The 24,287-nt window shown below is 48.6% G+C and overlaps 1 protein-coding gene across 2 annotated transcripts in view; it reads left to right on the top strand.

Moving 5' to 3' along the window:
* Positions 1-24,287, top strand: part of CYFIP1 (cytoplasmic FMR1 interacting protein 1) — a 99,934-nt gene that overhangs the window by 9,105 nt on the left and 66,542 nt on the right. For both annotated transcript variants that reach the window (XM_051822213.2, XM_051822214.2), the window contains exons 2-3: positions 23,141-23,263; positions 23,340-23,429. In XM_051822213.2, coding sequence (XP_051678173.1) covers positions 23,147-23,263; positions 23,340-23,429 — 207 coding nt within the window. In that variant the 5' untranslated portion in view covers positions 23,141-23,146. The remainder of the gene's footprint in view (positions 1-23,140; positions 23,264-23,339; positions 23,430-24,287) is intronic.

The following is a 24,287-nucleotide window of genomic DNA, read 5'->3' as shown; positions in this document are numbered from 1 at the left end:
CAGAATGGGAAAAAATATTTGCAAACTATGCAACAGATAAAGGGTTAATAACCAGAATCTACAAAGAGATCAAGAAACTCCACAAAAACAAAACCAACAACCCACTTAAGAGATGGGCCAAGGACCTCAATAGACATTTTTCAAAAGAGGAAATCCAAATGGCCAACAGGCACATGAAAAAATGTTCAAGGTCACTAGCAATCAGGGAAATGCAAATCAAAACCACAATGAGGTTTCACCTCACCCCGGTTAGAATGGCTCACATACAGAAATCTACCAACAACAGATGCTGGCGAGGATGTGGGGAAAAAGGGACACTAACCCACTGTTGGTGGGAATGCAAACTGGTCAAGCCACTATGGAAGTCAGTCTGGAGATTCCTCAGAAACCTGAATATAACCCTACCGTTCGACCCAGTCATCCCACTCCTTGGAATTTACCCAAAGGAATTTAAATTGGCAAACAAAAAAGCGGTCTGCATCCTGATGTTTATCGCAGCACAATTCACAATAGCCAAGACCTGGAACCAACCTAAATGCCCATCAGCGGTAGACTGGATAAAGAAATTATGGGATATGTATTCTTTAGAATACTATACCGCAGCAAGAAACAACGAAATCCAGTCATTTGCAACAAAATGGAGGAATCTGGAACACATCATGCTGAGTGAAGTAAGCCAGTCCCAAAGGGACAAATACCATATGTTCTCCCTGATCGGTGACAACTGAACACCAAAAAGGAAACCTCCTGAAGTGAAATGGACACTATGAGAAACGGTGACTTGATCAGCATAGCCCTGACTGTTAATGAACAACTTAATACATTATCCCTCTTAGTAATTTTTTTTGTCTGTTCTACTTAATATGACTGGTTTAATTCTGTAATTATCACACAGTTATTCTTAAGTGTTGAAAATTAACTGAAATGTGATCCCTGTTAAACATAAGAGTGGGAATAAGAGAGGGAAGAGATGTATAATTTGGGACATGCTCAAGCTGACTTTCCCCAAATGGTAGAGTTAGAAACATACTAGGGGATTCCAATTCAATCCCATCAAGGTGGCATGTACCAATGCCATCTCACTATTCCAAGTGATCAATTTCAGTTCACAATTGATCATAATGAAAGGACTAAGAGTCAAAGGGAGCACATAAACAAGTCTAGTACCTGCTAACACTAACCGATAGAATAAATAAAGGGGAGAGTGATCCAACACGGGAAGTGAGATACTCAGCAGACTCATAGAATGGCAGATGTCCTAAATAGCACTCTGGCCTCAGAATCAGCCCTAAAGGCAGTCGGATCTGGCTGAAAAGCCCATGAGAGTATTTCAGGCATGGAAAGCCAAGACACTCTGGCAAAAAGATCTCTGTGAGTGAGATCCCAGTGGAAAGAACAGGTCACCAAAGAAGGAGGTACCTTTCTCTGAAGGGAGGAGAGAACCTCCACTTTGACTATGACCTTGTCTAAACAAGATAAGAGTCGGAGAACTCAGAGGGCTTCCATAGCCTTGGAAACTCATGACTGGAGCATAGGGAGATTACTGATGCCATAGACAGGAGTGTCAATTGGTAAAGTCAACAACAGGAGTCACTGTGCACTTACTCCTCATGTAGGATCTCTGTCCTTAATGTGCTGTGCATTGAGATTTAATGCTATAACGAGTACTCAAACAATATATTTCACTTTGTGTTTCTATGGGGGTGCAAACTGTTGAAATCTTTACTTAATGTATACTAAACTGATCTTCTGTAAAAAAAAAAAATTATCAATTCCCAACTTGACTCTCACTGGGATTAAACATGACAATAGGTCTGATCTGATTTCATCATCATTTAAAAAACATCATCTATTATTTTTCACTTTATGTTTCTGTGTGGGAGCAAACTGTTGAAATCCTTACTTAATGTATACTAAGCTGATCTTCTGTATATTAAGATAATCGAAAATGAATCCTGATGTGAATGGAAGGGGAGAGGGAGTGGGAAAGGGGAGGGTTGTGGGTGGGAGGGACGGTATGGGGGGGAAGCCATTGTAATCCATAAGTTGTACTTTGGAAATTTATATTCATTAAATAAAAGTTAAAAAAAAATTGTTGCCTTATTGATGGATTGATCGTTTTATCATAATGTTTCTAGAATTCATTATGTCTTCATGTCTAATTTTGTCTTACTTGTATAGCCACTTCTGCCTGCTCTCTTTTGGTTTCTCTGCATGCTTTATCTTTTTCTATTCTTTTAGTGTCTTCCTATTTGATTCTCAGATGACTTGTAGTTGGTTCATTTTTTTACCCATCTCTGCCTTCTGATTTTGTCTATTTACATTTAATGCAATTTTATATGGTAGGATTTAAACCTACTGTTTTTACATTTGTTCTCTTGTATCTGTAGATCTTATGGCTACAAGTAGGGGCTTAAACATGGCAGCTCTGGCCTGACTTCAAGTTACCTAATAGGAGAATTCCAGGTAGAAGATTTGCATTTGCATGAATTTTTTGCATTTAAGGCCTCTCGGAACATGTTCTTATTTTGTCTTTATTGGTTTTAAGCCTGGTGTGCATTTGTGTTCAGTAGAAGTTCATTGAGCATTCATTTACCTTGTTCTCCTATCCAACTTCTTCATGACTGCTGTCTTGTATGCATGGCTGTGGGGTACAGAAATGATGGGCCTTGAACTTCACCAGATTTTTCAATTGTAGATGAGACAGATTTATAGTGATAGCTACTGTGACCTTGAAACCAGCATATTGGTGATTTTTATTTTATTTTTTTAAAAGACTTATTCATTTGAAAGACAGATTTACAGAGAGAAAGGGAAATACAGAAAGAAAGAAATCTTCTATCTACTGATTCACTCCCCAAATGGCTGCAATGGCTAGAGCTGGGCCAGGCCAAAGCCAGGAGTCTAACTCCATCCTGGTCTCCCATATGGGGACCGGGGCCCAAGCACTTGGACCATCTGCTGCTGCTTTCCCAGGCACATTAGCAGGAAGCTGGATCAGAAGTGGAGGAGCAGGGACTTGAGCTGGTGCTCGTGTGTTGTAGGCGGTGGCTTTACCTGCACAACACTGGTACCTGTGATTTTTATTTATGTCTTAGGTACTTAAATAGCAAATGCCATGCCCTGTTCCTTGCTGTCTCCTCAACACATGGAGATACTTTGGTCTACAGGAGAAAAAAACCAATGCGAAAACAGTGGGTTCTATCTTGGAACTTGATTTTGTAGCCAGAATTTTAAGTGCAGAGCCTTTGAGATTGCTTCTTGTGCTCATGTTGTCCTGACCGGGACAGTGGGAATGAGTGTTGTCCTTTAAGATAGTCACAGGAAGGGGCACGCTTTGCTCTGAAGAACCATACAGATCCAACTGACAAGTGGTGTGAGGATCAACTTTGTGTTTGAATCCTTGTCCAAACCTTGACTTGCTCAAGCTGGTTCTATGTATGTATGTATGTATTTGAAAGGCAAAGTTATAGAGAGGGAGAGAGAGCTATGGAGGTCTTCTAACTGCTAGTTCATTCCCTAAGTGGCCAGAGCTCCATCCAGGTCTCCTACATGGGTAGCAGGGGTCTAAGCACTTGGGCCATCTTCCAGTGTTTTCCCAGGCCCATTAGCAGGGAGCTGGATCAGAAGTGGAGCAGCCAGGACTTGAACTGGTACTCATATGGGATGCCAGCATCACAGGCAGTGGCTTAACCTGTTGTGCCACATCCAGCCCTGTTTTTATTCTTAAGGCCTTCAATTAGATATTATGCTGGGTATAGTATCTGCTATACTTAGAGTCTACAGACTTAAACTTTAAGCTTATCTGAAAAATTCCTTCACAGCAACATCTGGACTGGAGTTTGACCCAAAACTGGGTACCACAGCTTAGTCAAATTGACATGTAAAAGTAGCCATCACAAGGGGTAATTAATTGTTGTTTTCTCTCTTAGCAATTTGTACTTTAGAGTACTGCCTCCTGTGCTTACTGTGTGGGGTACAGACTTTTTTTTTTTTATTTTTTATTTTTTTTTATTTTTTGACAGGCAGAGTGGACAGTGAGAGAGAGAGACAGAGAGAAAGGTCTTCCTTTGCCGTTGGTTCACCCTCCAATGGCTGCCGCAGCCGGCGCGCTGCAGCTGGCGCACTGCGCTGATCCGATGGCAGGAGCCAGGTGCTTCTCCTGGTCTCCCATGGGGTGCAGAGCCCAAGCACTTGGGCCATCCTCCACTGCACTCCCTGGCCACAGCAGAGAGCTGGCCTGGAAGAGGGGCAACCGGGACAGAATCCGGCGCCCTGACCGGGACTAGAAGCCGGTGTGCCAGTGCCGCAAGGCGGAGGATTAGCCTAGTGAGCCGCAGCGCCGGCCAGAGACAGGACTTTCTACCCTGTACTTCTGTGCCTCCCTGGCAGATGGTTATGCCGGGAGCGTCTGCCGTCTGTCACTTTGGACTTTAGTCACCTGTTTTGGGCTTACCTCCTGAGTGTGTGCAATTGGTCCTATGAACAATGTCAAGCCTCTGACACTCTGAATTGCCTCCTTCTGCCCAGGTTCAGGTAGGAAGGCAGACGTGTGTGGTCGGTCACCTGTGGGCTGTGGTTCAGCTTGGCACGCACAGCCAGGGGTGGTGGGCAGGCCTGAGGGCCTCAGCAGGTCTCAGCAGCGTGTAGCTTGGTGCCCGGCTTTCCATTCGCTTTGGCGTGAATGGCTTAGGTGCCCATGTATTCTAGCTTTGTACCCGTAGCAGGTGTATTACTCCAAAGTGAGCCAAGAGTGCATATCCCACTCTGTGCGCTTCGTGATTTCCTTTAGGAAGATCGGAGCTGGCTGCTGGCGGGACAGCGCTACTCCTGTCACCCATGCCTGAGCTGCGGGAGCCACAGACTCGAACCAAGACACCCATCCTAAGCTCCTCGGCCAGCAGGGCGCAGCCGGGGTCTCTCCAAGCCGTCCTTACTCTCAGGCAGGACTCGCCAAGCTTTAGGCACAGGTGGTGACCCGCTGATTGCAGTCCGGCCGCTCCTGGGAAGGGGCCACAGTGCTCTGTGCCCAGCGCGGTCCCTGAGCTGCGTGTCAGAGCCGGGTTTTTCCCCAGGTTTCAGATTGCTTGGAAAAGTCTGAATTATGCATAATTACTCGTAGTTCTCCTTTAACCTTTTATCAGATTTGTTGCTGTTTGCTCCCTCACCCCCCAATGGAGAGGGAAGAAGCGGAAGTGATTTGGGGGAAAGTTTTCATATCCGGGTCATTTCTGACTGTGTGCCCCGCCCCTAGGGTGTCCCCTGCAGGGCCGTTCCTGATGAGTGCAGTGGGTGCGGGTTGTTAGCTCAGAACCCTCAGCGTGGCGTCGTCTTCCCTGTGGTCGGCTGGGCTGTCTCCATACCTGTTTCCTCTTCGGTCCCCATAGGAACGAACTTTCCTAATGGTTTGCATATTGGTTTGCTAGGGCAGCCATTCCCAGGCAGAGACTGGGTGGCTTAGCAAGTGACATTTGTTTTCTCACAGGGCTGGAGGCTGGAAGTCCCGGAACAGGGTCTGGGCAGGGCGGGTTTCTCTGCATACTGTGTCCGAATTTTTCTTCTTACGTCATATCTAGGCCTACCCTAACAGCCTCATTTTAACAGTCACCTCTGTAAAAACCCTGTCCCCAGATACCATGCATTCTGAGAAGCTGGGGGTTTGGCTTCCACACGTGAACTTGGTGGGAAGGGGACACGATGCCGCGGTAACAGTTTGTTAGGTAGAACTTGGTCCCATCATTATCACTGTCATCTGTTAGAAGCATTCTTAGGCTAGGTAATTCGTACAGAAAAGAGATTGATTAGCTCACAGTCCTGGAGCGCCAGCTGCTGCTTGGCACTGATAAGGACCTCATGATGATGGCACCGTGGTGAGACAGGAAACCGAAGAGAGGGAGGGGGCCCTGCTGGGGCCTTTAGAACAATCTGCTCTCAGGGAACCTAACCAGGGTCCCATGAGAACTGATCATTGCTTCCAAGGGTAAAGCTCCCTAATTATCCCTCTGTAGCCCCTCCTCTTCAAGGTTCTACCACCCCCCACAGTGAGGACCGCACTTCTAACTCATAAACTGTAACATGTGGGACTCTAGGCAAAGCCTTCCTCTGGGCAGATACGTACATTTCCAGGGCACCTGCTCTGGTTGGAAAGATGTGTTTCACTGCAGTGGATGCCGGTGTCTGATTTAACCATATTTTGTAGTAATGAAGAACAATTAAAACACACTTCAAGGAGGTTTGCTAGTCTGTTTTGAACATTTTAAATTCCTTTTTTCCTATGGCCACAAAAAGTTTCAAAAGGATTTTTCATTTCTTCTCTTTTGAAATAATTTCAAACTTATAAACCATTGCAAAAATAGAAATAATACAAAAAACACAACTTCCCTTCATCAGTTTGAAACCCTTTATCCCTAAACATTTCCATGTATGTTTCCAAAGAATAAGGATGTTTTTTCCATACAAGTTGAGCATCTCTAATCTGAATGTCTGAAATATTCGAAAATTGAAATTATTTTGAGCACCAATCGTGACTGACCTCATGTGGTGGACTGAAGTCAAAACTCAAGCACACTAAAAAAAATACTGTATAAAATTACCTTCAAGCTGTGGTAAAAGGTGTATGGAAGGGTCTTCAAAAGGTTTGGCACAGTGATTATGATGCCTGCATCCTATACCAGAGTGCCAGGGTTCAAGTCCTAGCTCTGCCTCGGGCTGCAGCTGCCTGCGGATGTGCACACTGGAAAGCAGCAGGTGGTAGCTTATGCACCTGGGTCCCTGCCACCAATTAAGAGACCCAGATTGGGTTCAGGGCTCCTGTTTCAGTCAGGCCCAACCCTGGCTGTTGTAAGCTGTGGGGTAGTGAACCAGCAGATAGAAAATCTCTATTCATGTGTCTCTGTCTCTCAGTTCTTAATAATTAAAACGTTTAAAAAGGTTTATAGAAAATTTGACTTATGAAAAGATGGATTTTAAAATTTGTACCAACAAGATAGATGAAATTTGAGATCATTATGCCAAATAGGATAAGCCAGACACAAAAAGACATTTTCTCTTTTTTGTGATAGTTAATATCTATAGAGAGGATTTTTTTAATAAAAGAGAAAAAGGAAGTATCATTATGTTCTTAGAATTGTATCTATGAACTACATTGGCTCTGTTCTCTTTGTGTTAATATCACACTGACATGAGATTTGATAAAAATTGTGTTGTAATTTTCATACATTTGTTCTGACAATGAGAATCTAATGTATTAATAAATTATTTTAAAAATTTTCTTTGCAGCAAAATACTCATCTTTTAGTTTTGCTTTCTATGAACTTTTGGAAGTATACACAATATGAAACATAAATGAGACTTGGGTCCCATCCCCAAGAAATTCCATTATGTAAATGCAGATATTTGAGAATTTGAAGAAAATCCAAAATCTGAAACACTTGTGATCTCAAGCATTTCAGATAAGAGATACTCAGTATACCCGCCATACAGTTACTGCCTATGGCCCTTTATAGAAAAAGCTTTCTGACCGCTGCCTAGAGAATGTATTGCATATGTATGAAAGTACAAGAAGGTCCCACACAGCTCGTGCTAGCCAAGTCTCTGTCAGTAGCCTCAGTGACTGCTGATTGACAGGGACTGGGCCTGTAGACTGAGGCCTGTGTGTTCAGTGGAATAGTGGACACCCATCAAAACGGCACTTGTGGAGCACCTTGGGACAGTATAGATGCGTATTAGCAGTAAAAGAGCAGTGAACAAGTCAGATGACTATGTTTACTATACCACAATGCCCCTTTTATAAATCCTAGGCTTTAAAGAATCTGTATAGATGAGATACAGCCTGTATAAAGAAAGCAGGGTATCGATGCCCAAAGGGGACAGGGCTGGGTGTGAGGCATGCGGTGGATCACAAGCAGGATTCAGCCATGTCATGGCAATAGTGGGTTCTCTCTTTTTTTTTTTTTAATTTTCTTAATGCTTATTTTTTAAATGATTTATTTTATTTGAAAGGCAGAGTTATGTATAAAGAGAGAGAGAGAGAGATTGATTGATTGATCTTCCACCCACTGGTGCACTCCCCAGATGGCTGCAAGCTCATGCCTGAGAGAAGCCAAAGCCAGGAACCTGGAACTCCATCTGGGTCTTACACGTGGGTGGCAGGGGCCCAAATGCTTGGGCCATCTTCCATTGCTTTCCCAGACACATTAGCAGAGAGCTGGGTCAGAAGTGGAGCAGCTGGGACTTGAACTGCTATTCATATGGATGCCAGCACTGCTGGTGGTTTAACCCTCTGCACCACAGTGCTGGTCCCAATACTTGTACATTTTTTCAGGAGCACAATACAGTATTTCAACACAAATACACTGCATAAACCTATCACTCCAGGTAACTAGCCTTTCCATTCCCTTGTGTTTTCATTGTGTTTGAAGCCTACCAGCTCCTCTGCTCATCCTATTTCTTTATCTAGAATATAACACTGTACTGGAGTTGTCACACTGCTACAAAACCCAGAGCCTGTGACATTCACTACACTGTGGTTTTTTTTGTTTTTGTTTTTTTTTTTTTGTTTGTTTGTTTTTTGACAGGCAGAGTGGACAGTGAGAGAGACAGAGAGAAAGGTCTTCCTTTTGCCGTTGGTTCACCCTCCAATGGCCGCCGCGGCCGGCGCACCGCGCTGATCCGATGGCAGGAGCCAGGTACTTCTCCTGGTCTCCCATGGGGTGCAGGGCCCAAGCACCTGGGCCATCCTCCACTGCACTCCCTGGCCACAGCAGAGAGCTGGCCTGGAAGAGGGGCAACCGGGACAGAATCCGGCGCCCCGACCGGGACTAGAACCCGGTGTGCCGGCGCCGCTAGGCGGAGGATTAGCCTAGTGAGCCGCAGCGCCGGCCCTGCACTGTGTTTTGGAACCCACTATCCAACCTCTTGCATCCTCCCAAACCCCACATTTACAAGCTTCTAGTAACCCCTAATTTAAATTCAGACTGAACATATAGATACAGATCAAGTAAATGTATATTTTTAAAAGATTTATTTATTTATTTTGAAAGTTTGGAGAGACAGAGGAGAGATCTTCCTTCTGCTAGTTCAATCTCCAGATTGCATTGGCTGGTGCTGGGCCAGGCTGAAGCCAGGAGACAGGAGCTTCATCCATGTCTCTCACACGAGTGGCAGAGGTCTAGACATTTGGGCCATTGTCCACTGCTTTTCCCAGGCCACAAGCAGGGAGCTGGATCAGAAGCGGAGCAGCTCGGACAAGAACCAGCACCCTTATGGGATGCCGGCATTGCGGGTGACGGCTTTACTGGCTGTACCACAATGGCGGTCCCAAATGTATTTTTGTAACTTCCACTTGTAAGAGGTCATGCAGTATTTGTCCTGTAGCTCACATATTTCACTTACTGTAATGATCTTCAGTTCCGTTCAACATGATGTAAGTGTTAGGATTTCATTCTTTTTTATGGCTGAATAATAGTCCCTTGTGTATATATACCACATCTTCTTTATCCATTTGTCTGTTGATGGGAACCTGGGTTGATTTCCTGTATTGACTGTTGTGAATAATGCTGCAACCATTGTGCGAGTGCAGGTATCTCTTTTGTATGCAACTTGCATTTCTTTTGGCTGTTAGTCCCAAAGAAAATGTAGTTGTCATATGATTCTCATGTCTTTAGTATTATTAAATACAATTCTTTAAGTTGAGAGTGAATGAGGTGTAAGAGTTATTATATATCTGAGATCTCGTAAAAGGTATACCACTGAGTTCATGACCTTTTTATGAATCTCAAGTATTATCATTTTTTAAGATATATTTATTTGAAAGGCATAGTTACAGAGAGGCAGAGGCAGAGAGAGAGGGAGAGGTCTTCCATCTACTGGTTCACTCTCTAGATGGCTGCAGCAGCTGGAGCTGCGCTGATCCAAAGCCAAGAGCCAGAAGCTTCTTCCAGGTCTCCTGCGCAGGTGCAGGGGCCCAAGCACTTGGACCATCTTCCACTGCTTTCCTAGGCCATAGCAGAGAGCTGGATCGGAAGTAGAGCAGCCGGGACTATAACCTGTGCTCATATGGGATACTGGCACAGCAGGCTATGCCGCAGTGCCAGCCCCCGTATTACTTTGAAAGTAGTTCTCCAAGAGGGCCCGTTGCCTTAGCTATTTATCGCATAGGCGATTGCTTGGTTTCTGATGGTGGAGACAGCAGTTTGCTGAGACTGGGGCTTTGATTAGAAACAGCTTCCTTCCCTGGGCCTGGGCAGCAGAGCTCTTCCTACTTGGTAAATTTAGAAGTGAAAGAGGAAATTCCAATAAAAGGCTGAAAAGCGTCATATATAGTAAAGTCAAAGCCTAGGTTTCCAGGAGAGAAACACTGAGCAACATGAAAACCAGAAACTTGACCTGGGAAACGTTCCGCAGCATCATAGCTGTAGCAAGTGCCTTGTAAATGGATGAAGAAGATTCCAGGATTCCGAAGGATTTAACAGGCAGACTACCTGAGCTGCCAAGTTACCCAGGAAGCAACATGAGCTGGCTACTGTGCAAAAAGCATTTAACCTCCGTGACAATAAAAGGACTGCAAATTCAGTGAACATTTAGGTCCTCTTTCGCTCACTACGCTGTGAACATGAGAGTGATGCCTGGAGACTGTGGTGAGGCGTGGTGCTGGGGAAAGACCCTTGCGTGTCAGTGGGACCCCGTGGGGAGGGCACATGGCCTGGATCCACCTGCAGCTTTAAAGACAGTAGTACAACCTGAGAACCCCGCTTGGGATGCGCCAGCAGGATAACATCACCTGAAGACCTGCACTGACCTGTGCTGCCCAGGAATGGTGATGTCGGGCTGTTGTCATGCGTGGGCCTCTCTGGTTTTGCTTCCTTCTTCAGTGGCTCCGACTGCGCAGGTGTTACTCTAACGAGGAATGTTTGCGTGGGCTCAGTGAAAGGACGGCTTAGCCACCTGACACCCTGTCCCGCGGTTCTCAAGAACTAGCGATGCGGCGGGATGCGGGAAGCAGGATTCTAGCTCACTTGGGAAGCACTTCTCCTCTAAGCCCCTCCGGCCTGCTGCACAGCCCAGGGATGCTCTTCTGAGAGGTGCCAGGGACGCTGCAGGCATGGGCCAGCCAGGGTGGGGTGCCTGAGGGCCTGGGCTGCCTGACTCTGTGGCAGCCATTGGATTCCTTGGCCCACGGGGAGGAAGACGCAGAGGCTGGTGCTGTTTCTGGCCTAAGCAGCCTGACAGCAGGACCCTTGGTGCCCATGAAGGTGCTTGATCGTCTGCAAGACTCGTTTCTCACCCTCTAGCTAAAATCCAGCAGATCCGTGGTCTGTCAAGACGCCGAGACGTGCTCAGGTGGGTGCCAGGCAGCTGCCTCCCTTTCCAGCGTCAAGGGTCAGAGAAGGCTGAGAGTCCCAGCCACAAGGACCAGCAGTCGAGTTACTTTGCCAGTGCCTGGGGTGGTGCCTGGCACACCACTGCATGCTTGGCCACCCGAGCAGAGCTCTGGCGCTATTGGTGCACCCAGGTGGGCACCAGCCCATGCTGGCTCAGGGTGGCCGCACATGGCAGACCCCTTGGGCCCCTCCACAGTCAGCTGCCCTGTCTGTGAATGGGGATCCCTTGTCTAGTCTGGAGCTTGTAGCACCCCCCTCTATGGTGTGACCACTCTCCCAGGCCCCCAAGACTGTAGTAAGGCCTGTTCTAGCAGAAAAAAATTAGCTGAGCTGCAAATACTGTTGTCTTCCCTTTGTGTCTCTTAATCAGGCATTGGACTCTGTGTGAAAGATGAAAGAATGCCAGCACCACCAGAAGCCTTCTGGAATTAGAAAATCGTGTTGTTTCTTTGCATAGACCACAGAGCAAAATAACCCCTCGCACCAGCAAGAGTCTTACCTGGTCCAGGAGCTTGGCCATGGGAGATGTTTCGAATTTTTATTTTCCTGAAAGAGGACCCCGCCTGGGGCAGTGAGAGCACTGGGCTTGTTGTGGTGGGGGGAGTGTGAAGGCGGGGAGAGCGGTTGAAAGAGGGTGGCCGGAGGTGGGCTAGAAAGGCTCTTAGCTATTAAATGAGTGATTGAGATTTTATCCTGTGGAATGCTGGACCCTTTCTCTGCCTTTTGTTGTCATAGTCGTCATTGTTGTCTTTTTTTTTTTTTTTTTTTTTTTTTTTTTTAGCATCAGAATAGCTTTTTCACGCAAATCCTTGGGAGCATCTCAGTGTAGAAAATAAAGGCAGAGCCACTTTGCCTTGCCGTCGTGAGGTACCCTGGCTTCCACAGGACTTAGTTTGGAAACCATAGGTGCAGGTAGAGGAAGTCAGTGAAATGTAAGCAGGAGCAGAAATTATCAGAGTTGTGCTTTGTGCAGTTGGGCCGGCGTTTGGCCCAGTGGTTAAGGGGCTGCCTAAGATGCCTGTGTCCTGTATCGGAGTCCCTGGGTTCGAGTCCCGGTTCCACTCCAGACTCCAGTTTACTGTTCATGCAGACACTTGGAGGCTGCAGGTGATGACTTAAGTGGTTGGGATCCTGCCACCTGCATGGGAAACCTAGACTACGTTCCCAGCTTCTGGTTTTAGCTTGATCCAGCCTTGGCTGTTGTGAGTAATCTCTCAAATAAAATTTTAAATATATAAAGAATTAAAAGGAAGGTTTGGAGAGATCCAGGTTGGACAGGGACAGTCAGGCTGCATGGGGTCAGCGACAGGAAGCCCAGGCAGGGGACTTGCAGGAGGCAGAGAGACCGCTGTGTCTTGAGAAGCTGAACCATAGGCAGCTTGGCCTGGCCACAGGAGCTGCAGACTGAGATGGGGACTAGGCAGTTCCTTCTCAGAGACTCAGGATTGCTTGACACACTCCGCTTCAGATTTGAGTGTCTCGCTGTTGTGATTTTCAAGCTAAGCTGACGTTTGTTTCTTTGTGAGGCAGTCTTTGGAGCTGGTCTTGACTTACTGCTTTCAGTAATAGAATTGGAAACTTCTGTGCATTAAAGCTGGACTTGAAGATGGTGACTTCTTTCCTAATATCTGTGGATTTATTCAAAAGGCAGAGAGACAAAGGAGAGAGAGAGAGGCAGAGAGTGGGATATCTTCTGTCTGCTGGTTGACTCTACAAAAGCCTACAATAGCCAGGGCCAGATCCGGCGAGAGGCAGGCAACAGGAACTTTGTGTCTCCCATGTGAGTGGCAGGAATCCAGGTACCTGGGTCATCATCTGCTGCCTCCCAGGTGCATCAGCAGGAAGTCGGATCAGAAGCAGAGGAGCCAGGACTAAACCAGGCGCTCTGAATAGTGGAGGTGGGCATCCCGACCAGTGGCTTGACTTGCTGTACCGCAACAGCAGCCCCAGCGATTTGGGTCTTACCAGTGGACTCTCTGCCTGGCTGGTCCCAGCGGCTTGTTGCCACGTGGGAGCCATCAGCGCCTGCCTAATCCGGGGGAGCCAGCTGGAGTCCATGCTGGCGCTGCTTGGTGCTTGGCCATACAGGAGAACACAGTCTTTTAGCATGTGGGAGGGGAAGGAACAATTCAATAAAATATGCTCTTCTTCCTCAGATGACTTAATTTACATGGGAACAGATTGCACAAAATATTGGAAGTTTCCACTTTTCTGGGAAGTGCCATGATTTGCGTGTAGAAGTCGAAGAAAATCAGCTCATGTCTCAACAATCATTAACAGGAACATTTCATAGTTTGTCTTTGTTATGCTGTGTAACCAACCAAGAAAAAATATGTTCAAGGTATAAAATTTAAAAATGACCAGCTTGGGCGTGCTTGGAAGACCCTGTTTCTCGCCAAACACCCCTCATGGTGCGGGCCATTTTGGTATGCAGGTTGGCTTCCGACATCCAGGCCAGCCGTGTGCGCCGCTGGCACGGGCGTCGGAACTGCGCAAGACACCCTCAGTTCTGCATTTTCTGGATTGTGGGTTCGCCACATTTGCTAACTTTGATGTTGAGTGTCTGCCAGTTTCTAGTTTATCAGATGCAAAGATAACTCCTTTTAGTCCCTGTGAAAAGACAAGACCCTCACTTGGTTTGTGTTTCCAGACATCGCCGCTACCTGGGCAGTGCAGGGCAGGCATGGTGGTGCTGCCTCCTGCGTCTGGTCAGTGTGGGCTGGGCCAGCAGGCCCCTGAGTCCCCAGCTGCGTCACCCTGTCCGTTCTCTTTGCTTGAGTGGTGTTCCCACACCTCAGCCTTCCTCAGAGCAGGGGCTGCTGAGCCCAGGGAGCCTCTTGATGCAGGCCAGCTGCTGCTGCGTGTACTCGCCTGCCCCGCCAGGGCTGTGGTCGCATTTATGAGCTGAGTTGGCTGCCACCCCTTCTCGCTCACATCTTTTGTCTTGTGTTTGGTTCTTGGCCCTTGGAAGCTTATTATTTATTAACAGGCGTGCACCCGGCGTGATACTACAGCCAAGCTTCACCTAATGATGGAGGCTGTGTTCTGAGAAATGCACTGTTGGGCCGTGTTTTCATCGTGGGACTGTCATAGCACGTCCTTCCCAGAGCTAGCTGGCAGAAGTCCGTCACTCAGCGTGGCCTCTTGAGGCCATCAAGAGGTGTGATAAACATGTCTGAGGCTGCTGCTGTCACTCAGCACACTGTTTCACAGTGAACTTTTTTTTTGATAAGTAGGGGTACATTCTACAATGAGGATTAAAGTGTGGTCATTGGTTATTACTCGAGTATTGTATACTGTAAGTAATTGCCAGGGCTACACTTTGACATGACTGGCAGTGCAGTAGGCTTGTTTATGCCTGCAGCTCAGCAGACATGTAAGCAGTGGGCTGTGGCATTACGACAGTTGTGAGGTCACCTGCCGTAGGGGTCTTTCAGCTCTATCATAACCTCCTTATGGGACCTCTGTTTTGTTTTTTTTTTTTTTATAATAAAGATTTATTTATTTATTCGAAAGTCAGAATTACACAGAGAGAGAGCGAGAGAGAGGGAGGGAGGTCAGTCGGTCTTCCACCCGATGGTTCACTCCCCACATGGCCGCAATGGCTGGAATTGGGCCGATCCGAAGCCAGGAGCCAGGACCTTCCGACGGGTCCCCCATGTGGGTGCAGGGGCCCAAGGGCTTGGGCCATCTTCTGCTTTCCCAGGCCATAGCAGAGAGCTGGATGGGAAATGGAGCAGCTGGGACTTGAACCGGCGCCCATATGGGATGCCAGCACTTTGGGCCAGGGCGTTAACCCACTGTGCCACAGCACAAGCCCCCGGGACCTCTGTTGTAAACACAGTCTGTTGTTGGCTGAAACACCGTTGAGCAGCACATGACTGTTAAAACCATCTGACTTCTGTTTTCATGGACAGTGATTTGTTAAGACCTTAACTTGGTACAGGCGATAGAGTCTGAAACTGTGTGCTGAGCTCATAGTTATGGGTGGATGAGACCAATGGGTTTAGATGTTTGATACATTAAAAGGTTTAAAGTTAGAGGCTGCTGTGGAATCAGAAGTAACCAGAAAGTGTCCCTGTTCTGAGCTGTTCCACTTTGGATTTTCACACCTGGGCCTCCACGTGGATCTCCCTCCTGCAGCTGGTGCAGTCCTGGGTTCCGACCTTAATTAGTACTCACTTCCTCTTGTTCTTCACTTGTGATCCTTAGTGGTAGACGAATGTCCTTACTCCTGTTACAGGGAAATTACTCCAACAGAAAGTTCTTAGATTGTGTTTGTTTCCAGGACTAGATAAAAGGTGATAGAAAATAAATACATTTAAGATATTTTTCCTTTAATCTTATAAGCACAAGGCCCTCTGTGGCCTGCATCCTCCTGTGGGTGGCCTGAGTGGACAGTGCAGGCTGAGGTTGTCGTGGCTAGGAGGTGGCCCCGTGTGTCTCCCATCAGCAGCAGCTCCGGGACACCACCATCATGCTTTGTGGGCCTGACATCACAGGGGCCTGCAGTCCCTGAGCTGCCTTCAGTTGCTTTTTCTATTTTTAAAGATTTATTGGAAAGGCAGAGTGACAGAGAGAGGGAACAACAGAGGGATGAGAGAGGTTTTCCATCTACTGGTTCACTTCCCAAATGGCTGCAATGGCCTGGTTTGGGTCAGGCCAAAGCCAGGAGCCAGGAACACCATCTGGGTCTCCCACATGGGTGGCAGGGGCCCAAGTACTTGGCCCATCTTTTATTGCTTTCCAAAATGCACTAGCAAGCAGCTGGATTGGAAGCAGAGCAGCCAGGACTCAAACAGGTCCTCTGATCTGATGCAGGCATCGCAGGCATAGCTTAACCTACTGCGCCACAGCACTGGCCCTATTCTTTTACTTACTTTTTTTTAAGATTTATTTTATTTACTTGAAAGAGAGAGATAGAGATGCCTCAGATTCTAAATCATGTGCAGGCCCAGTGGGAGTGGATGTGTCCACACTGCTCTGACATGGGACTGTGTGGGGCCATCTGGGTGGTGTGGACTATGGGCGCCCCCTCCCCAGCAACCTGCCCTTGAGCCTCCGTTGAGTCTCATCTGGGACGCCCCTTGCTGCAGACACCTGCCTCCTTTTGCCCATTTGTTTTATTGTACGACTGTGGCTGGTTCTCTGATGAGAAAGCCTCCGTCCTCCCAGGGACGCTGGCTTATGAAACACACGTACGCTCACACACGCACACTCACCTTACACTCTCCTCTCTCGCATTTTCCCCCTTCCCATTTTAATTTACTGCCACTGCCCTCACTGCCAGGTTGAAGGTCAGTCTCACGGCTCTATGTTCTGCAGGTTGTTTTTGCAGCCTGCATTCTCGTCTATGAGACCTGGTTGAGCTACCCAAGGACCAATGGTCTGCTTTTTTTTTTTTTAATTATTTTTTAATTTTATTTTATTTGAAAGGCAGACAGAACTTCCGCCTGCTGGTTCACTGTCCACATACTTGCCCCAGCAAGGGCTAGGTTGAAGCCAGGAGCTCAATCTGGGTCTCCCGTGTGGGTGTCAGGAATCCAGTTACTGGGGCTATCACCTGCTACATCGCAGGAGCTGCAGGCGGGAATTGAACGTTGGTACTCTAATGTGAGACGCAGGCGTCTGAACCGCTGCGCCCCTGTTCCTGTTCCTCCCTCCTGACGGAACAGCAGGACACCAGAGACTTCTCGTTCTTCCCACCCACCTGCCCCCACGCTGTATGGGGGCAGTGAAAATGATCAAATCCTATTTATTATTTTTAGAGTTCTATTATTCATTATTCTTTGTTTTGAAGCATGTGGTGACAGGTTTTACAGAAACCATCTTACCCTTTCTTTGGATCCTCACTGTGCAGGAAAATGGGGTGAAGGGCCCCTCTGGGTGGTGGGGGTTCCCCCGGTGGCAGTGAAGGGCGATGCACACAGCTGAGCCCATGAGTGTGCATGAGGGAGTGTGTTAAACCTTGGCCTCCTGCCTGCCTAGGATCTCCGTACTCCCTGGGGTCCCATGAGCCTACCTGTCATTCCTTGATGCTCACCTGGGGTCCCATGAGCCTACCTGTCATTCCTTGATGCTCACCTGGGGTCCCCTAATGCCTACCTGCAGCCCCCTGAGGTTAATCTCCACCCCCTGATGCTTACCTGACATTCCCATCTCGCATCCCCAGATGCTTTACTGGCGTCCTCTGAGATCCACCTGGGGTCCCATGAGCCCACTGGCTTCCCTTGATGCCTACCTGGCATTAGCTGAAGCCCACCTGCAGTCTCCTGGTGTCTGCCTGTGGCCCCCTGATGCATCCTGGGTCCTCTGAAGTCCACCCGGGCTACCATGATCCCACTGGCAGCCCCTGACCCCACGTGGGGTCCCAGGATCGAGTGGCCAAGTGAGGTGTGCACCGTGGTGGGAATCACTCACCACGCTCAGACTGCTGGCTGCTCTCTCACTGACCGATGGTTACGGATGCTCTGGAGACTGTGATCCACCTGGGGACGTGCAAGAACAGCAAGGATTGGTCTTCTTTTGAAATCTTTCTTTTTAAAAGTCCTTCAGTTTGCAAAGTAAGTGAACTGATGGCTTGTTGAAACGGCAGTTCCGGAGCAGGCACTGCTCCGGGGCGGGTGCCACGGGTGTGATGCCTGCATCCCCTCCCAGAGTACTTGGGTCGAGTCCACCCCCACCTCTTCCCATCCAGCTTCCTACTGGTGCATCGGGGATGCAGTGGCTGGGTCCCTGCCACCCACGTGGGAGACCCGGATTGACTTCCTGGCCCTCGGCTTTGCTGTGGGCATTTGGGGAATGAGCCAGCAGATGGAAGATCTCTGTCTCTCTGCCTTATACATTGATCAATCTATTCATCTTTTTTTTTTTTTTTTTTAATACAAAACAAAACAAAAAGAACCCCAGCAGTTCCCCTAACACCAGCACCCGGCCAGAGCTGCCTTGTGCTGTCCTGCAGCTTTCTTGACTGTGTGGCATAGGATGCAGTGATGAGAGAGGGAGAAAGGCCTCTGCCTCGTTGTAGAAGTTTCTGTAGGTTTTAAATTTGAAGTTGGAAACTTGCAGAACGGATCCTCTGCTGTGGTGGGGTGGGGGCCTGTCTAGGACTCTCGGGGAGACCCAGTGGGTGGTGCTGAGGCACCCTGCGTTCTGCTGCTTTCCTGTCAGTCACTGAGGGGGATGTCGAAGTCTCACGTGCAGGCTGGAGTCCCCCGTTCCTCCTGCCAGTGCTGTCCGTCTTTGCTCGGTGTAGCTTGAAGCTCTTCCGGCAAGTGCGTACTGCCTTCGATTTGTTCTGTCTTCTAGGGGAATTGACGCTTGTTCTCCTTAGGTAACCTCCCTCTGAGTGTTGGGAAAAATGAACTCATGCTTAGACTCACTTCCTCCTGCTGCACAGTCACGCCCAGCACAGAACACTTCTGTAACCTCAAAGGCACTGGGATTTCTCCCCTGCAGCAAGCAGGCCGCCAGGTCTGCCGCAGACCCAGCCGGGGTCCTCCAGTTCAGCTCAGTCCTGACGCTGCCTGCCAGGATGGCATCGGATCCCACAGCTCGGTGTTGGAGTTGCCTTTTGTTTATCTCATAATTATATATGTATATAGTTTACACTTATGAATATATTTTACATTTATGTACACAGAAAACCGCATCAGATAATTTTTTTTATTTTTTACTTTTTTAAAAATATCTATTTTATTTATTTGAAAGAGAGTTGTAGAGAGAGGTAGAGCCAGAGAGAGAAAGGGAGGTCTTTCACCCGCTGGTTCACTCCCCAAATGACCACAACGGCCAGAGCTGAGCTGATCCAGAGCCAGGAGCTTCTTCCAGGTCTCCCAGGTGCAGGGACCCAAGCTATTGGGCCATCTTCTACTGCTTTCCCAGGTGCATTAGCAGGGTGCTAGATTGGAAGTAGAGCAGCCGAGACTTGAACTGGGGCTTATATGGGATGCCAGTGCTGCAGGCCAGGGCTTTAACCCACTGTACCACAGTGCCGGCCCCCAGATAATGTTTTAATTATTGTTTTTGACCACCAAACATCATTTTTTTTTCAAGATTTATTTTATTTATTTGAAAGACAGAATTACAGAGAGAGGTAGAAACAGAGAGGTCTTCCATCCTCTGGTTCACTCCCCAGATGGCCTCAACGGCCGGAGCTGTGCTGATCCAAAGCCAGGAGCCAGGAGCTTCTTCCGGGTCTCCCACGTGGGTGCAGGGGCCCAAGGACTTGGGCCATCTTCTACTGCTTTCCCAGGCCACAGCAGAGAGGTGGATTGGAAGTGGAGCAGCCCGGACTAGAACTGGTGCCCATATGGGATGCTGGTGCTTCAGGCCAGAGCTTTAACCTGCTATGCCACAGTGCCAGCCCTATACCAAACACCTTTTTTAAAAAATAAAATAATTTATTTGAAAGGCAATAAGACAGAAAGAATTGGCCGATCTTCTGTCTGTTGGTTCATTCCCGAAATGGCCACAGCAGCCAGGGCTGGGCCAGGCCAAAGCCAGGAGTCAGGAGCTCCCTCCTGGTTTCCACGTGGGTGACAGGAATCCAAGGACTTGGACCGTCTTTCACTGTCTTCCCAGGTGCATTAGCAGGGATCTGGATCAGAGGCAGAGCAGCTAGGATTCAAACCAGCACTCCGATCTTGGATGCTGGCGTGACAAGTGGTGATCTAATCAGCATACCACAAGGAAGTCACCAAACATCTTTAAGGAGTTGTAGAGGAAAAGATCTGTCCTGTTTCTCAGCCGTCTCCCCTTTCTGTCACTTGTCCAAGCCTTCCTTCTGGATCACTTCCCTTCATGTAGGCTGTGGTCTGAGAATTCTGATTTCCTAGGCCAGCGCCGCGGCTCACTAGGCTAATCCTCCGCCTTGCAGCACCGGCACACCGGGTTCTAGTCCCGGTCGGGGCACCGGATTCTGTCCCAGTTGCCCCTCTTCCAGGCCAGCTCTCTGCTGTGGCCAGGGAGTGCAGTGGAGGATGGCCCAAGTCCTTGGGCCCTGCACCCCATAGAAGACCAGGAGAAGTACCTGGCTCCTGCCATCGGATCAGCGCAGTGCGCTGGCTGCAGTGCGCCGGCCATTGGAGGGTGAACCAACGGAAAAGGAAGACCTTTCTCTCTGTCTCTCTCTCTTTCTCTCTCTCACTGTCCACTCTGCCTGTCAAAAAAAAAAAAAAAAAAAAAAAGAATTCTGATTTCCTCCATCTGAGAATGTCCTCGTTTTACCCTCACTCTCACTCCTGAGGAATGAGTCCATACTTTGCTGTGGGACTCTAGGCTGATGATTCTTCTCTGTGCAGCTTAACAAGTCTGCCTCGGTGTGCAGGCTGCCTCCAGAGGTGGAGGCCACAGGCAGGCATATCCCTTTAGTTTTCAGTAGTTTGACTATGATGTGTCTAGTACGGATTTCTTTAGGTAATTTTGTTTGGGGTCCAGAGTTTGGTGTGTGGTGTTTTTTTTTTTTTTTTTTTGAGAGACAGAGATCTTCCATCTACAAGTCCACTCCCCAAATAACTGCAGCAGCCAGAACTGTGCAAGGCCAAAGCCAGGAGCCAGGAGCTCAATCTTGGTCTCATGTGGTGGCAGGGACCCAAGTTCTTGAGCCATTACCTGCTGCCTTCCAGGATGTGCGTTAGCAGGAAGCTGGAATTGGAAAGGGAGCTGGGACGCGAAGCCGGCACCCTGATGTGGGCTGTAGGCGTCTTAACCCCTGTGCCAGATGCTTGTCCCCGCAAAGCTTCTTGACTGCAGGCTGAAGTCTCCAGTGTGGGAAGTTTGCGGTCATTTTTTTCAGCAGTGCTGGCTTTTTCCTCTCCTTGCACTCGGACGCCACTGGCATTGACCCTTTCTCCTGTTCAGGGGTGCCTGAGGCTCTCTCTCTCTATTTTCAGTCTTTCTTCCTCTCCGGTATTTAGAGGGAATGATTTGAATTGCTGCATCTTTAAGCTCATGGGATCTTTTCCTCTGCTCTGAGGCTCATGTAGGGAGCTTTAACATTTTCAGTGTTGTATGTTCTAGTTCAAAATTGCCATGAGGTTCCTCTTTACGTCTTGCTTGGTTTGCTCTCCTGATTTTCGAGTTCATCACTAAATTTGGGGGTGTCGTGACGGTCAGCGTTTTCACAGCCAGTGCTCTCAGGGCCAGCGGATCATTGCAGTTCATGTCGCTTCGCCCTTGCTGTCTGAGGATTGTCTTCCCACAGGAGTGGAATTACTCTTCATTCTTGCTGTGCTGAGTAATTTGGATTGCAGCTGCATATTTGGATATTGTGATATGACACTCTGGGACTTGTTTAAATACTAAGAGGACGTTAGTATTTTCATTTTAGCCACATAGTTAGATTTAGGACTGATTTGCCTTTCACAAGTTGTAGCTCAGTGTCAATTCCATTTCCTCCCTTCCTCCCTTCCTCCCTTCCTCACTTCCTCACTTTCTCTCTTTTCTTTCTTTTCAGATTTATTTATCTCTTTGAAAGTCAGAGTTACAGAAAGATAGGGAGAGACAGAAAGACAAAGAGATCTTCTGTCCACTGGTTCACTCCCTAGATGGTCCCAATGGCCAGGACTGGGCCAGGCCAAAGCCAGGAGCTTCTTCCAGGTCTCCCACGTGGATGCAGGGACCCAAACACTTGGGTCATCTTCCACTGCTTTTCGGGAGCAGCCAGGACACAAACCATTGCCCATATGGGATGCCGGCGTTGTGGGCGGCAGCTTTACATGCTACACCACAATGCCAGCCCCAATTCCATTTTCACAGCCTCTGCAGTGCCATTGTCCCCTGTGTGCCACCCACGGCTGTGGTCTCAGGGCTTGGGGTGTGGAGAGGATCAGATCCAGGCCTCTGCCACTTGAGGATGGCCTGGGAGCTCGTGAGAGGCTTTGTGAGCTCACTCTTCTGAGTTTCCTGCTTGCCACACGGCCCTGGGACTTTCTGTGTCCTTGGGGCTTTCCGTTTCGGTTCTCCAGTCACCTGGTCACATGAGCTTGCATCTGGCGCCCCGTGCTGGGAGTAGCAAATCCAAGGCTCCTTGTATTCTGCATCTTGTCCAGCCCGCCTACTGCTCTTTCCTCGCAGAACCTCAGAGCTGCCCCCGTGTCCCATCCAGGGCCTGAGCTGTCTCCCAGGTCCCATGAGGGCAGGAGCAGACTCAGCTGAAAGCTGGCCGCACCTTGCTGACTCCACCTGGGGAGTAGGTGTGGAGAGGTGTTTAGAAGACGCCCCCTTCCTTTGGTGCCTCTCTCCACTAGCCACCGAGTCCGTGCTCCGTCCCCTCCTAATGACTACCGCCTTGGTTTACCGAGCCTCTCCAGGCTCCCTCTGTGATGCTGTAGTTCCTGCACCCCTAGCCTGCCTGTGCAGCCAGACAGGTCTGCGTTCAGGAAAGCATTGCTGTGCCTCTCCAGTGCCGTGCTGGCCGTGCGTGGTGTTGGAGAGGTGCTGCCCCTCCTCTGTGATCCTCCCAGGGGGCCCTCAGCACTGGCAGCTAGGGAAGTGTCCCCAGCGTGGGAAGGGTGGCAGGACATGATGGCACGTGTGACACCCTGTTCCCCTGCACCATGACAGAAGGCCAGGAGAGCCTGCCCCAGTGAGCATGGAGGAGGGAGAGTTGCACTGTCCTCAGAGAGACACCCGACTCGGGGGCACCAGCTGTGACCTTGTCAGCCACCCCCAGTGCCCTCAGGAGAGAGAGAAGGGGGTCAGTGCCCATGCCGGGTGCCCCATCCTCACAGAACAGGTGTCTTTGTGTTTGGTTCCAGCGCAGGATGGCGGCCCAGGTGACGCTGGAGGATGCGCTGTCCAATGTGGACCTCCTGGAGGAGCTGCCTCTGCCCGACCAGCAGCCCTGCATCGAGCCCCCGCCGTCCTCACTGCTCTACCAGGTGGGTGCCTGAGGAGCTGTGGGCCCGCTGGCTGGTGGCTCCGGTGTCAACACGATGTCTTCTCTCTTCCTTGCAGCCGAATTTCAACACTAACTTTGAAGACAGGAATGCCTTTGTCACCGGCATCGCAAGATACATTGAACAAGCCACTGTCCACTCTAGCATGGTAATGCTGGCTGCGTGTCTTTGTTTCCGGGGGACGGCACACAGAGTGGAAAATGCACATTTCTGGTTTTTTCACCATAGGCTATTTAGTAAGGAAAAAGAGAATGAATGAAATGCCTTATATATTTTTTTAATGATTCATTTATTTGAAAGGCAGAGTTATCAGAGATTGATCGATCTTCCATCTGCCCTAAATGACCGTAACAGCTGAGGCTGGGCCTGGCCGAAGCCAGGAGCCTGGAACTCCATCCAGGTCTCCCGCATGGATGGCAGGTGCCCAAGTACTTGGGCCGTCTTCTGCTGCCTTCCCAACCCGCAGGCACGTTAGCAGGGAACTGCATTGGAAGTGGAGCAGCCAGGACTGGAACCAGCGCCCGTACAGGATGCTGGCATCACAGGCAGTAGCTTAACCTCCTGCATCACAATGCTGGGATGCCGTATATTTTAAATAGTCGTTGCTTTTTCTTATTACAAAAACAGCACATGTTCTTTGTGAAAATTTAGCATTTGTAGGCAAAAAAACAAAAACAAAAACAAAAACAAACCACCTTTGTCAGTGTTTTGAGGTCACCTCTTCCCGTTAGTGCCCATTCTCCCTCTGTGCGCTCACCCATCCCAGGAGTGCACTCACAGGGGAGTTAGATGGGCTTGTCGTTAGCATTATGCATGTGAATAATTTCATGAACATTCTTATATGTCATGAAAATGTGCCAGGGATAGTAACCTTTAATGTGTGATTCATCTTGTAAATGTACACAATTTTAACATTTTTGCACCATTCCTTAGTTTCCGCTTTTGTCTGTGATGAGTGTCTTTCTAAGAATTGGCTGAATTTGTAGAAGTGAAGTTACAGGGTCAA

The sequence above is a fragment of the Oryctolagus cuniculus genome, chromosome 12 (assembly GCF_964237555.1).
Source record: "Oryctolagus cuniculus chromosome 12, mOryCun1.1, whole genome shotgun sequence".
NCBI classification, from domain to species: domain Eukaryota; kingdom Metazoa; phylum Chordata; class Mammalia; order Lagomorpha; family Leporidae; genus Oryctolagus; species Oryctolagus cuniculus.
The sequence above is the reverse complement of the archived record's forward strand: the minus strand, read 5'-3'. Positions and strand labels throughout refer to the sequence as shown.